This window comes from Tribolium castaneum, chromosome 2, assembly GCF_031307605.1.
Source record: "Tribolium castaneum strain GA2 chromosome 2, icTriCast1.1, whole genome shotgun sequence".
In the NCBI taxonomy this organism is placed as follows: domain Eukaryota; kingdom Metazoa; phylum Arthropoda; class Insecta; order Coleoptera; family Tenebrionidae; genus Tribolium; species Tribolium castaneum.
In genome coordinates, this window is record NC_087395.1 from 3,158,856 (window position 1) to 3,173,828 (window position 14,973).

The 14,973-nt window shown below is 34.7% G+C and overlaps 1 protein-coding gene across 7 annotated transcripts in view; it reads right to left on the minus strand.

Annotated features, from left to right (window-relative positions):
* Positions 1-7,595: 7,595 nt before the first annotated feature.
* LOC107399035 (uncharacterized) overlaps positions 7,596-14,973 on the minus strand; it is a 119,766-nt gene continuing 112,388 nt past the window's right edge. For 3 of the 7 annotated variants that reach the window (XR_010333089.1, XR_010333091.1, XR_010333090.1), the window contains 5 exons: positions 12,536-12,597; positions 12,372-12,420; positions 11,583-12,265; positions 11,390-11,456; positions 10,595-11,265 (listed from right to left, as the gene is read on the minus strand). Coding sequence is in view for 4 of the 7 variants with exons in the window: in XM_064354933.1 (XP_064211003.1) it covers positions 7,681-8,304; positions 8,437-8,538 (726 nt within the window). In the remaining 3 variants the exon portion in view is untranslated. The other 4 variants (XM_064354933.1, XM_064354935.1, XM_064354936.1 and 1 more) reach the window with 3 other exon arrangements.

A 14,973-nucleotide genomic window follows, 5' to 3' on the forward strand; every position in this document is an offset into this window, starting at 1 on the left:
AAGCTAAAAATGATAAAACAGGGCCCACCTTAGTATTAGGCACGGCCCTGAGAAAGACAAATTTAGTAAATGCATCGATAATAGCTAAAAGATAAGAATTATGTGATTTGCTCTTTACAAATGGTCCCAAATGATCCATGTGCAATGTGTCAAATGGTTGCGAATTCTTAGGTATGGGATTCAAAAATCCTGGCTGTTTTCCTCCGGCTTCCTTATTGTAGAGACACTCCAAGCAGCTAGAAATATATTTATGAACATACCTCCGCATTGAAGGAAACCAATAAGATTTCGACACAGATGCCAAAGTTTTCTCATTCGATAAATGGCCAATTCCATCGTGGTGTGCTAATAAAATCTGGCGTCTTACCGCTTTTGGTACGACCCATTTTAATCCTGACTCAGTCTGTTTGAATACTCGACCATCTTTTAGTTTATACTCTTTGTGAATGGCACGCTCTTCAGCGTTAGTCGGTGATTTTTCCAATATTTCCTTCAACAATGCGCATCTCGCATCCTTCATTTGAACAGCTAAAATCCAATCATCATCGTTAACATTAATATGCAAAACTTCCACTGAAGGCTCCGAAGGATCTAATACCGTATTTCTACTCAAAGCGTCAACGTGACTCATTTTACTGCCAGGTCTGTATTCTACAGTAAAGTCGAACTCAGAAGTCAACAACCACCATCTCCCAATTCGTGGAATCAAATCTCTCTTGGTAAGGGTTGTTCGTAAAGCATTACAGTCTGTGATCACCTTGAATTGAAGCCCCAACAAGTATACTCGATAATGTTTGAGAGAACAGACCACCGCTAGCGTTTCTAGCTCGTACGAGTGGTACCTTTGTTCCTCTTTGGTCGTCTGTCGGCTGAAAAACATAACTGGACGCAAAGATCCATCACCTTGTCGTTGCAACAGAATGCCACCAATTCCAACTTTAGAAGCGTCAGTGTGTAACTCCGTTTCAGCTTCCGCGTCGTAAATTGCAAGAACTGGTCTGCTCGTCAAGATGTCTTTTAAAGTCTGAAAAGCCCGTTCTTGTACTTCTTCCAAAACAAATGCACTGCCATTCTTTAGGAGACTTGTCAAACTGTTTGCTATTGTTGCGTAATCTTTCACGTACTTTCGAAAGTACCCACACAAACCTAAGAATTGCCTAAGTTTGTGTACGTCTGTTGGTTTGGGAAAAGCTGTCACCGCTTTGATTTTTGTCTCGCCTGGCTTAATGCCTTCCGCACTGATCTCATGCCCTAAATACTCTATTTGACTTCCAAAGAAGCAATATTTACTCAGCTTTAGAGTCAATCCGAACTGTCGAAGCAATTGAAACACCGTTTGTAAATTGTTAAGACCTGTTTCAAAGTCTTTGGAAGGTATCAGAAGATCATCTATGTAACAAAAAGCGGTCTGAAACTGTAATGGACCCAACACCTTATTCATAGCTCGCTGAAACACGGCCGGAGCGTTGGCTAGACCAAAAGGCATGCGGACAAACTCGCAATGCCCATCAGGCGTAACAAATGCTGTCTTTGGAATCGATTCGGTGGCCATTGGGATCTGAAAGTACCCACTCGCGAGATCTAGTGTGGTGAAAAACTTTGCACCTTTTAGTTTATCCAAATGTTCATCTACTCGTGGTAACGGAAAGCGATCTTTGATTGTTTTCGAATTTAATTGTCGATAGTCAACACACATACGGTGTTGCCCATCTTTCTTCCGCACCAACAGTATGGGACTCGAATATGGCGAGTCTGATTCTCGTATGACTCCGCTACCTAACAAGTCATTTACTATATCTCGAACAATTCTTCTTTCGTGATGCGATAAGGACGATAAATTACAGGTTTATCATCAGTCAAAGTTAGCTTCATTTCTGCCACAGTTGTGGCACCTATTTCCGCTACATTTCGTGCAAAACAATCTCGAAATTCGTTAACGAGTTGTAACAATTGCTCGAACTGAGCCGGGTCTAGATTCTTATTGACTTGTGTAAGAAGTTCCCACCGTTGAAAACTCTTTACCTCAACCTTCCCCACAGAAAACACACTCACCGTCGTAGCTGTCCTTTCCTGCTCGCAAGGCTCAGCTCTCGCAACGATTTGCGCCTTTCGATAGACCAGATCTTGGTGCGATAGATTGCGAACGGTCACTAGGCCTCCATCACATGTGACACACCGATGAACAACGTGTTCGAACCCTGGTCTCGGACGTTGACACCATTCAACGTAATAAGCTCCTTTCCACCCATCGTCTTTTGCCTTGATTCGTATGCAACCAATGGATTGAGGAGGGATCACTGTTTCCTCTTCCGCCCAAAGTGCAACTTTTCGCGTCGGAAGTTGGCCTAGAAATGCTTGGATCGATTCGTTGTTTCCGTCAACTACTCTCACAGCTTCCTCATTTGCTATAATCGTATTAGCACCCGCATTCAGGAAGGTCTGTCCCACTATGACAGGCACACGTTGTGCACTGTCTTCGACGATCAAAGCTTTTACGTTTGCCTTGACAAGATCCACTTCTAGCTCTACTTCGACTCCCCCATGCACATCAGTCCCAATTCTGTAGCAACACTGCTTGACAAGGACCGGTTCAGCTCCTGAGTCAATGTAAGCTCGCGTCGGCTTACCATTGACCTTAATGTCTATGTAATAATTCTTATTATTACTTGCGTCAGCTACACTTGTCGTTAGTGCCTGCTTAGACATGTTTTCTTTTACTACGTTACCACGTTGGCACTCAGCATCCACATGTCCAATGCGACCACATTTCTTGCACTCAATTTTTGGTTTCGGGCACTTTGTCGCAACATGTCCTCGATTACGACAATTGTAACACCGAACTGACGAATACAGTTTTTGTGCTTCGACTCGACTTGGAAGGAACCTCCTCCTTTCCCGAGGCGCCTGCTTTGCGAGCGTATCCCGCTTGTCACCTTCGGATCTCAGAGTCGACAAATACTCAGCGTACAAGCTTTCGGGTGTAACGTAACGCCCTGCTCTAGCCCCATTTCTGAGAGTCACGTCAGTGATTCCATCAATAAGACAGGAGACTGCATTTGTTCCTGTTATGTCACAAGCCTGCAACAGATTTAATTTCCCAAAATAATATTGTGCCCAGGTTTCACCATCTTCCTTCACCCTATTCACTAGCTTACGAAGTGTGGAAGCATAATCGTGGTGATCGGGGAAGGTGGCTTGTAACAAACGTTTCCATTCATCCCAACTCCGGTCGTATGCTGAGGGATCGAGATTGTCGTACCACTCCTTGGCCAACCCCTTGAGTCGACTTATCTATCATGCCGTAAATCGTTGTACGTTCGTCCCAACCGTTCACGAGAGCCAACTGGTCAATTTTATGCAACCACTTAGTGGTATTGTCCTGATGTGTGCTCAAAATTGCGGTTTAGCAAACGTCGATTCAAGTTTTCCACGAGTTGCTCAAGTCTCGCGATTCTAGCGGATTCGGCCGAAACTGGGGGTGAATTTACTGTAGTGGAGACCCCAGGCGCGGACCTTTTCGGCCGTGGCTCATCGTCACTTGAGTCCGAGTCGTCCGAGTCCACATTTCCTAGGTACCTGTGACGCCCGATTGCGAAAATCTCACCAGAAAACTTTTCGCGCCTTTTGAGCCACACCCAAACGAAAATTGACAGCGTGTGGTTGCGTAACTCCTAGAACTCGTCAGAAATCAGAAAAACCAGATAAATTCGGCTAGCACCCGATTGATTTGTTCAATTTCAAATCGTAAAACACAATTTTGTTACGAATGAAACGGTACAGATTCCCAAAACTTCAATTTTTGGCCCTTGCCTTGGCGACCCACAAATTCCTCACAAAATCACCACAATTCACCACTCTCTATCGGAAACGATTATTTGAGCAATATCCTACCGCTGCTCTGTAAATGAAACTCGGAATTCACCCAAAAACTAATTTATTAGCAAATTAGATTCAACAACGACATTGACACTGCCACAGTGTCCTTCCAACTAACTAGGCGTTGCCCGTACGCGCCTCACGCGTCATCATTTCCCGCCAATTTCAACAGCAGCACCCCCTTCACTTAACACGAGGTGTTTCAAATTTAGTAGAGATTTTCACAGGCCAACTACACTTTGTAGTATTTGGAAAGAGTGGCAGCGAATGAAGTTCCCAGCTTCTGTACGGTACTGCAATTTCTTTATCTTTTTCAATGGTTTTTGTCAATTTAACCTCTTCCTTTAAACCGGGCACAATATGTGGAACTAGCCATGCAATTTTATCAATTACAACTCGTGCTTTCTCATTTGTTGCACAAATTAATGCATTGTCATCACTATTACTACGAATTAATATTAACTCTTGCGGTATGTTTAGCATTATATTTTTATAATCTTCTGCAAATCCTAATAGTCGATTTAATGGGATACATGCTTGAAAATATCCATCTATAGGTTTAGTGGCTTCTTCATTTAGATCCCAACCAGACATTGTTAATTTCAGACTTTCACTTTGATTTAATGATGCCAGATTTTTCATAGTTGTTGTAATACCTGGCTTTGTGTTTGTATCTACAGTTACTCCACTTACTTCATACCGTATTTCACTAAACAAAAAAGCGACACCATTATTTACAAACTTGGTTTCTGTTGCTGGTACAGTTTTATTGGTTGTAGCGTCGGTTTTAACCAATTGTCCCTCAATTAAAATTAAACTATCACATGGTAGTGTACACAAATCTTCTTGTAAAGGAATTCGAATTTCATCCGTGTTTTCATATCTGGCTGTATATGCCTCATGTCTTTGAAATTTGTAACCTACCACACCTTCATCCCACTCAATACCCTTCTCAATATCGAACATTTTTTTATGTGTATAATTCAAATCCTAATGATTTTAGAAACAGTTTATTTTTATTACTTAATTGTTGCACGTTTCGTTTCGTACTAACTGTTTTTCTACACTTTTGTTGCTTTTTATATGAGTCAGTTCTAAAACTAATACCCATTTTCTTCTTTCTTCTGCAAATGTAATCCAACTGTTACAGTCTCTTGTTGAAAATTGACCAACTTTTCATCTTGATCTATTATTTTAAGTGTAATATTTCTGATAGTTTTAACACTAATGGGTAGGTAAATCACATGATCTGGTGACTGTACTATTTTAAATCCAGGTGGAACGTTTGGAAAAAATTGATAAATTATGTGTACAGGTTCTCCATTTTTAAAACTTACAATTGTAATATTACATTCAATCATAATCGAATTAAGTTTCATTATGTCTGCAATATTATCCGAATCTTTTCCAATATTTTTCGGAACTATTTGACTATTAAATTCCAACACTGGTCCGATAGTATTTGGTTTGGTAAAGTCAACATCTTTTGTTGCTTTGATATGTGTATGTAATGTATTATTGTTTGCAGTAATAGATAAGAGGTCATTACTGAATTGTTTTTCAATTACATGTTGTAAATAGTTGTTTATATCGGTTAATTGATAACAACCGGTCGGTATTTTAAATTCGACATCCCCGAAAAAGAATTTATTATTTTCTTCATCAATATTCGGTATACTGTTGTAGACTTCAAAATTTGTAACACCCAGTTCATAGACACCATCACTAACATCAATCGGTGGATTTAAAGTCAGCACTTAGTATCGCTGATTTTCCTGTTAATACAAACAGCATCTTTGATTCGACTAAACTTATAATTTACATGTGTGTCTATATAAAAACTTTAAACATAATTGTCCACAATTATATGAACCCATTTTCTGATATCCATCATAATTGTATGTAATGTTATTACCATCATTATCACTTTTGAAATAATTGATAATCTCTGTTGGAGGTTTTAAATTGCCCATACTATCAAAGTATAATATATTATTTTTATTTTTTACATATGCTGTCCAATGAGTTCCACTATTTTTTTCTTCATCTAAATTTATAATTCCTGTTTCATTTTTATGTATAATTTTCGGTAATTTATTACGCATATATACACCTCTAAAATTTGGAATTTGTAATAGTCGAGCAAACTTTATTATTTCAATATTAGTGAGGGCGTGACGTGGTAATTTTACTGGGAGTTTTTTTTCTGATACCATTTATATGGACCAATGTAAAGACCTTTCCCTTTAGTTTTTCCTACACCTTTACCGCTACTCATTTCCATTGCTTTATTATGCCGCATAGTTTCCTCCAACATTTTTTTATCTACCGAAGCTTTATTTACAGCAGTCGCTATCCCTGCTGCTCCTCCTCCTAAAGCGCCTAGAGCACCTAATAGTGGTAATAGGAATGGTAAAAAATCACCATATTTAGGAGCAACTAGAACTCGTTGTTTTTTTGTCTTCTTTTTTTTACCCTTTTTACTTTTAGCTCCCATTCCGAATTTTACTTTGCCTTTCATTATACTAGCAATTGCTAATGCAGCTGCTTTTTCCCCAAACGATGCGTCTTTTGCTTTTAAACGTTCAACTGCTTTACTTAATAATAACTTATCTGCTTCGTGTCGTTTTTGCAAATTAGTTTCGTTGGCGTACGATATATCGTGTTTTTTACAAGCCTGCTCTAATTTATTTCTACCACTATGTCCAAGTGCAATTCGTTCTTGTAATTTGGTTCCAGGACCACAAAACTGATAACCCGGTATATGTAATTCAATGGGTCATTTATTTATTAATTTATTTATTAGACCCCAACCTCTCTTTGTCAGAGTTGAATCAATACTATGTTGAGAATCACAAGTCTGTTTATTATATAACTTCATTTATTTACTTTTATCCATACAGCAAAAGAACAATCTAGATACTAATTTAATCTAAGGTTACAAGTTGTTTATATCTAATTTCTACTCTTATTAACTAACATTCTATACCACTATCACAGCTACTTGATGAGTCGTCAGAATCATAGTCATCAGAATCATAAAACATCATTTGTCGCTCTCTACTAAAATACCACATTTTAACAGTCATTCTGTTTATTAAATTATTTCCACACAACTGAGAATTCTGTCCTATTACTGTATTACACCAAAAACACTTGTAGTTTAACACAGGAGTCACATGTGGATGACAAATGTGAAATCTCACTGCCATAAGCTTCACACATTTCAAACAAAAGAATTTTCTGTTACTACAGTCCTTTGGAGATAGGCAAAAGAGCATGTAGCAGTAAGGATCTGAAAACATTTAAAACTTAATTTCTACAAGTACATACAATCCCATATTACATACCATTGTCAACTTCCATTATGCTGATTTAAGTTAGTGGTATATAGCTATAATTTTTTGGGCATTTTCCGGATCCACTTGGCTAGCTGTGTAACACGGAGTTTTACACTTATGACAAACGAAACCATATTTATCCATCCTGATGTCCGGTGGTGTTTGATATCGGTGTAATCCGATATCAAAATTACTCGCATGATGATGAACAACCAGCAACTAAAGCGTAATGTAAAGGTTTTTAATTTTTATATGTATTCTAGGTCCCTGTGTTTGTGAACGCTTCTGAATGCAACGATCTGAGTTTCAATTACCTCTTGTAGTACGCAACTGTATCACCTTTCACTGAACCTGTGGTGTGAAAATAAAAGGCAGATATACTAACTATTATTTATTATAAAAACTAATTAAAAACAGATAAACAAAAAATATAAACAAAAAAGAATAATAATAATAATAAAAATTAAATTAAAATATTTTTCAACAATTCTTCCTTTTTCTGGCTATCTAAAATATTTTGAATATTTTGACGCCTTCTTCTCACAAATGAAATTTGGCGCTCCATATTAGACCGAATTTCTGCCTCTTCTTCATCGAGGTTCCTCAAAAGGTCCTCCCCGAAGCTGCGGTTCCTTTTGAGCGCTTCCGCTTTGTCAGTGATTTTTCTCTTGAGGGCCCGAATTTCTTCTTCTATACGTTCTCCGTTAATTGAGGTTGCCAATTCTTTCACCATTTGTTGCAACCTCATTTCAGGTTGGGTGGCTTCTTCCTCAGAAACGTCCTCAATGAAGGGTTCCTTCAGGAGACTGAGGTCCTTCACTCCTCTTGACCTGCTTAACGGTCTGATAAGTTTATTAGAAATTCTTTTAATTTCCATGTTCTTATCCATCTGCTTTTTCATGTTCTGTTCCATGTTACGCTCAGAGTTTTCCTCCATGTCCTCGCTCACATGGGACACTTGATCCAACTCTAGCTGACTATTCCAGTCACTCCAACATCCAGAATTAAAAAATTCTTCAAATTCTGGCTGATTTGCTGGAGTGTCCAGAGGGTAAACTAGCGTCAGCAAGTTGATGGTAATTAAACCCTGCAAAAAAAGAAAAAAAATATATATCCATTGGAGTTATCAGCAAACTTTTATTAAAAATCAAATGTTTTTGTTAGTTTATAAAATTAAATAAAATAAAATATAATTACAATTTAAATTTTTATAACTTACATTTTCTGTGGTAGTACGTTGTAATCGCCACTTCGCCAGTTGCAGTTCTGGAGGACGAGGCGATTTGCTAGAAAAAAATATAAAAATAAAAAATACATTCATCTGAGTTATATGTATAATTATATTGCAAAAATAATATCTTTTTTGATGGCTACATTTTAGAAGATTAATTAAATTTATTTTTAGAAACTTACATTGTTCGTTGTTGTTGAAGATATACTACTATTTATTAAAAAAAAAATAAAAATTAAAAAATGCTATTCCTAACACTAATACCTAATAAATAAAAAACTAAACTAACAAAAATATACACGTATTTACAAATTTACAATTTACTAACTAAAAATATTTACAAACTATAACTAATAATAATACAATAATTTTACAAATTTTTTAATATGTTTTCGTAATATTTTCCTTCCTTCTCTTGGGCTATTAATATTGAAGTCACCCCCTCCTGGGTTTTTTTATATGTTCAATAATTGATTGAAGAGTTTTAATGAGCTTTTCACCGTTTGCTCTATTCCGCTTTAAAAGCATTAGCTTTTCCTCTATTTCACGTTTTAGAGCACTAATTTCTTCTCGCATCCCCCCAGCCGCCTCTTCAAACTGGTTCCTCAATTCCTCAATTTTTTCCGGTTCCGCCGGTTGCACCACGGCTTCAGCCTCCTCCTCCTCCTTCATATCGGAGAAGTTTTCTTCCTCTTGAATCCTTAGGAGGCTAAGGTTTTTGCGACCCGTGGCCGCAATCGGTTTAATCACTTTATCAGAGTGTATTACAATTTTGGGGTGATTGTCCTCCTCTTGCTGATCGTTTTCTGCTCCAAGGTTGAAGAGCTCCTCCCAGTCACCCCCTACAGCTAGGAGGAGCTCTTCGAATTCTTCCTGCCCTGCAGGTGTGCCTACGTAGGCAGGAGTTACGAGCTCAATAATTTGCTACAAGAAATATAAAAAATTAGAAAATATTCATTAAAGTTAAAAGAAAAATAATATTAAACAAAAATAGTTCTCGATAATTGTATCTTTCAAGATTAATTATAGATAATTTAAAAAAACTTACTCTTTTGCGATGGCGGTGGAGGCTGGCTTGCTTGCACATTTCGTTTAATCTATAAAAAATTAAAAAATATTGAATAAAGTTAAAAGGAAAATAATATTAAATAAAAACAATTCATATTAATTGTATTTTTTAAAATTAATTAAAGGTAATTTTAAAAACTTACATTTTTTCTTAGTGGTGGTGGAGGTAAGTTTTACTTAAGGAAAGTAAATTTTTCCTTTTTAGCTGTAAAAAATAGAAAAATATTAGACTCAAGCAAAAAATGATAAATATTTTATTAAAGTAAATTTGATTTAAAAAATTTGTTAAAAGCAGTAGCATTTGTCGAAGTGGAAGGCACAAATTGATTCATCTTTAAAACACAATTAAGGCACACACGATTAAGCTTTGCTGTTAACTTTGAGTGCCCCTAAAGCTTTTATAAGGCTTTAAGGAAAACAAATCCCCCATTTTGGGGGTAAATCAGAGTGGGGAAATGCTGATTATACAAAAAAAAAATTTGCTGACAGCAGAAAATGTAATCCGATATCAAAAAAATTGCTGAATTTGCAAAAATTTTGCTGTCATCAGCAAAAAATGTAAAAAATGTAATCTGATTTCAAAAAACAATTTGCTGAATTTGCAAAAATTTTGCTAACATTAGCAAAAAAAATGTAATCCGGAATTAAAAATTTGCTGAATTTGCAAAAAATTTGCTGACATCAGCAAAAATGTAATCTGACACAAAAAATGCTGATTTTGCTTGGACCTACAATTAAACATCAAATAGATGAGGGTAATAAATCACCATGTCTTCGATTCTGGTTCGTTACAATATCAGGATCACTGATATTTAGTGGAAGCTTATTTTTTTGTTATATTACTCGCATGATGATGAACAACCAGCAACTAAAGCGTAATGTGAAGGTTTTTAATTTTTATGTCTCTGTGAACGCTTCTGAATGCAACGATCTGAGTTTCAATAACCTCTTGTAGTACGCAACTATATCACCTTTCAGTCACTGAACCTGTAATGTGAAAATAAAAGGCAGATATGCTAACTACTATTTATTATAAAAACTAATTAAAAACATATAAACAAAAAATATATACAAAAAAATATTTACAAAAAGGAATAATAATAATAATAATTAAATTAAAATATTTTTCAATAATTTATTACATTCATCCTCTTCCTTTTTCTGGCTATCTAAAATATTTTGAATATTTTGACGCCTTCTTTTCACAAATGAAATTTGACGCTCCATATTAGACCGAATTTCTGCCTCTTCTTCATCGAGGTTCCTCAAAAGGTCCTCCCCGAAGCTTCGGTTCCGTTTGAGCGCTTCCGCTTTATCAGTAATTTTTTTCTTAAGGACCCGAATTTCTTCTTCTATACGTTCTCCGTTAAATGAGGTTGCAACTTCTTCCACCATTTGTTGCAACCTCATTTCAGGTTGGGTGGCTTCTTCCTCATAAACGTCCTCAATGAAGGGTTCCCTCAGGAGTTTGAGGTCCTTCACTCCTCTTGACCTGCCTATCGGTCTGATGAGTTTATTAGAAATTATGTTAATTCCCATGTTCTTATGCATCTGCTCTTTCGTGTTCTGTTCCGTGCCACGCTCAGAGTTTTGTTCCATGTCCTCGCTCACAAGGAACACTTGATTCAACTCCAGCTGACTTTTCCAGTCACTCCAGCATCCAGAATTAAAAAATTCTTCAAATTCTGGCTGATTTGCTGGAGTGACCTGAGGATAAACTGGCGACAGCAAGTTGATGGTAATTAAACCCTGCAAAAAAGAAAAATATATCCATAAGAGTTATCAGCAAACTTTTATTAAAAATTCAATGTTTTTGTTAGTTTATAAAATAAAATAAAATAATATAATTACAATTTAAATTTTTATAACTTACACTTTCTGTGGTAGTACGTTATAATCGCCGCTTCGCCAGTTGCAGTTCTGGAGAACGAGGCGATTTGCTAGAAAAATTATAAAAATTAAAAATACATTCATCTGAGTTATATCTATAATTATATTACAAAAATAATATCTTTTTTGATGGCTACATTTTAGAAGATTAATTAAAATTATTTTTAGAAACTTACATTGTTCGTTGTTGTTGAAGATATACTACTATTTATTAAAAAAAATAAAAATTAAAAAATGCTATTCCTAACACTAATACCTAATAAATAAAAAACTAAACTAACAAAAATATACACGTATTTACAAATTTACAATTTACTAACTAAAAATATTTACAAACTATAACTAATAATAATACAATAATTTTACAAATTTTTTAATATGTTTTCATAATATTTTTCTTCTTTCTCTTGAGCTATTAATATTGTAGTCACCCCCTCCTGGGGTTCTTTTATTTGCTCAATTTTTGCTTGAAGAGATCTAATGAGCTTTTCGCCCTTTGCTCTGTTTTGCTTTAAAAGCATTAGCTTTTCCTTTATTTTAACTTTCAGAGAACTGATTTCTTGTCGCATCCCCCCAGCCGCCTCTTCAAATTGTCTCCTTATTTCATCAATTTTTTCTGGTTCCACCGGTTGCGCCACGAGCCCAGCCTCCTCCTCCATGTCGGAGAAGTTTTCTTCCTCTTGAATCCTTAGGAGGCTAAGGTTTTTGCGACCCGTGGCCGCAACCGGTTTAATCAATTTGTCGGAGTGGATCACAATTTTGGGGTGACTGTCCTCTTCGCCAAGTTTGAAGAGCTCTTCCCAGTCTCCCCCTACAGCTAGGAGGAGCTTTTCGAATTCTTCCTGCACTAAAGGTGTGCCTACGAAAATATTCATTAAAGTTAAAAGAAAAATAATAATAAACAAAAATAGTTCTCGATAATTGTATCTTTCAAGATTAATTATAGATAATTTAAAAAAACTTACTCTTTAGCGATGGCGGTAGAGGCTGGCTTGCTTGCACATTTCGTTTAATCTATAAAAAATTAAAAAATATTGAATAAAAGTTAAAAGGAAAATAATATTAAATAAAAACAATTCATATTAATTGTATTTTTTAAAATTAATTAAAGGTAATTTTAAAAACTTACATTTTTTCTTAGTGGTGGTGGAGGTGAGTTTTACTTAAGGAAAGTAAATTTTTCCTTTTTAGCTGTAAAAAATAGAAAAATATTAGAATCAAGCAAAAAATGATAAATATTTTGTTAAAGTAAATTTGATTTAAAAAATTTGTTGAAAGCAGTGGCATTTGCCGAAGTAGAAGGCACAAATTGATTAATCTTGAAAACACAAATAAGGCACACACGATAAAGCTTTACTGAACAAATCCCCCATTTTGGGGGTAAATTAGAGTGGGGAAATCCTGGTTATACAAAAAAAATTGCTGACAGCAAAAAATTTAATCCGATATCAAAAAAATTGCTGAATTTGCAAAAAATTTGCTGACATCAGCAAAAAATGCAATCAGATACTAAAAACAATTAGCTGAGTTTGCAATAATTTTGTTGACATCAGCAAAAAATGTAATCTGACACCAAAAATGTTGATTTAGCACAAAATGTAATCTGATACCAAAAAATGCTGATTTTGCACAAAATGTAATCTGATACCAAAAAATGCTGATTTTGCACAAAATGTAATCTGATACCAAAAAATGCTGATTTTGCACAAAATGTAATCCGATATCAAAAAATGTTGATTTTGCAAAAAACTTGCAAATTTGCAGCAAGTGTAAGCTGACTGACGCCCGTGCGAACAAACGTAGGTATATTTGATTTTTTACCCCTTTATTAGCGGAAATGTGCATAGTCTTACAGAAGACAAATGTTCATATCTTTATTTCATTTAATGTCATAACAAGATATATCCCCTATCGCAATTATTGGGAATCCTCTAATTCCATTGCTGTTTTTAGTTCATGATGTCACTGTTATTTTTACATCATGAAGCAATATTTAATCAGTATAAATATGAGGGTGAAAGCGTGAATTTTAACAGTCTTCAGACAATCCTCATACAGTGAACATACAAGTTGTGGATAATTCATAGGTATAATTATTGTGACTAAAGTGAAACAAAAAAAAAACGCAGGTATGTCTGACATAGCGAGCTCTTTAGCTAAACGTTCTATAAATTTAATTCACGAATACATCAAATACATCAGTAAAATTAAAACTTTAGGAATTAATTTGTTAGCAAAGCTTTGGACAATAAAATTCATGAATATCCACATTCTTTGGAAGCCAGTCTTGCTTATTTGAAATACTATGGACTAAGTTTTGTATTAAAAATTAAAAAAGAATTAGCAAAATCAATGCTAAAAGTAAATGTTGTGTTTTCAGGTAATTTTATATAACCATCTACGTTGGAAATAGATTTAAAAACATTTACAACTAGAAATAATCATATAGATTTAACAACTAATATTAAAGAATGGTATCAAGAAAATGTAGTTAATGTAATATTAAATAAATTAGAACCATTTGCTGAAAAAGACAGTTGGGCGTTATATGAAATTTTGGGATTAAAAGTAAATATTAATCAATATGATCCAATAAAATTTGGAAATAATTCAAGTTTTGTGGAAGTACCGAACTTTATTAAAAAAAAACATTGTATAATAAATGTACAGAATAATGATCCATTTTGTTTTCTTTGGTCAGTTGTGTCTGCATTATATCCTGTAAAAAATAATCCCCACAGAACATCATCATCTCCAAATTTTGAAAACGTTTTAAGGTATGATAATATAAGTTTTCCAATAACAATTAGAGATATTGAAAAATTTGAAATAATGAACAATTTATCAATTAATTTATATTGTATAGAAGAAAAAAATAAAATATTTCCGGTACGTTTAAGCACTTATAATAAAAATAATGATAAGAATATTCCTACAATCAATTTACTCATGCTACCAACAAATAATATGGAGAGCTATTAAGTGATATAGATATGATAATGTTTATTGAACGGGGTATTAGAGGTGTTTCACAGTGTAGTAATAGATACGCAAAAGCCAATAATCACCACATGAAAGATGGATATAATTCAAATGAAGAACCTTCATATCTCATGTATTTTGATGTCAACAATCTCTATGGCGCCGCAATGTCTCAATATTTACCTTATGGTAACTTTAGATTTTTAGAAGACTTTAACATTACAGAAATTTTAAATACATCAGATACTTCCAATGATGGTTATATAATTGAATGTGATTTAGAATATCCAACTCCTTTACATGATTTACACAGTGACCTACCTTTAGCACCACAACATTTAAAACCACCAAATTCCAAATCAAAATTAGAAAAATTGCTTTTAACATTGTTTCCAAAAATTAATTATATAGTCCATTATCGCAATTTAAAAATGTATTTAAGACTTGGTCCATGGCTTAAGGAATATATAGATTTAAATACACGCTTAAGACAGCAGTCACAAAACGAATTTGAAAAAGATTTTTTTAAACTAATGATCAATGCTATATATGGTAAGTGCATGGAAAATGTACGTAAACATAAAG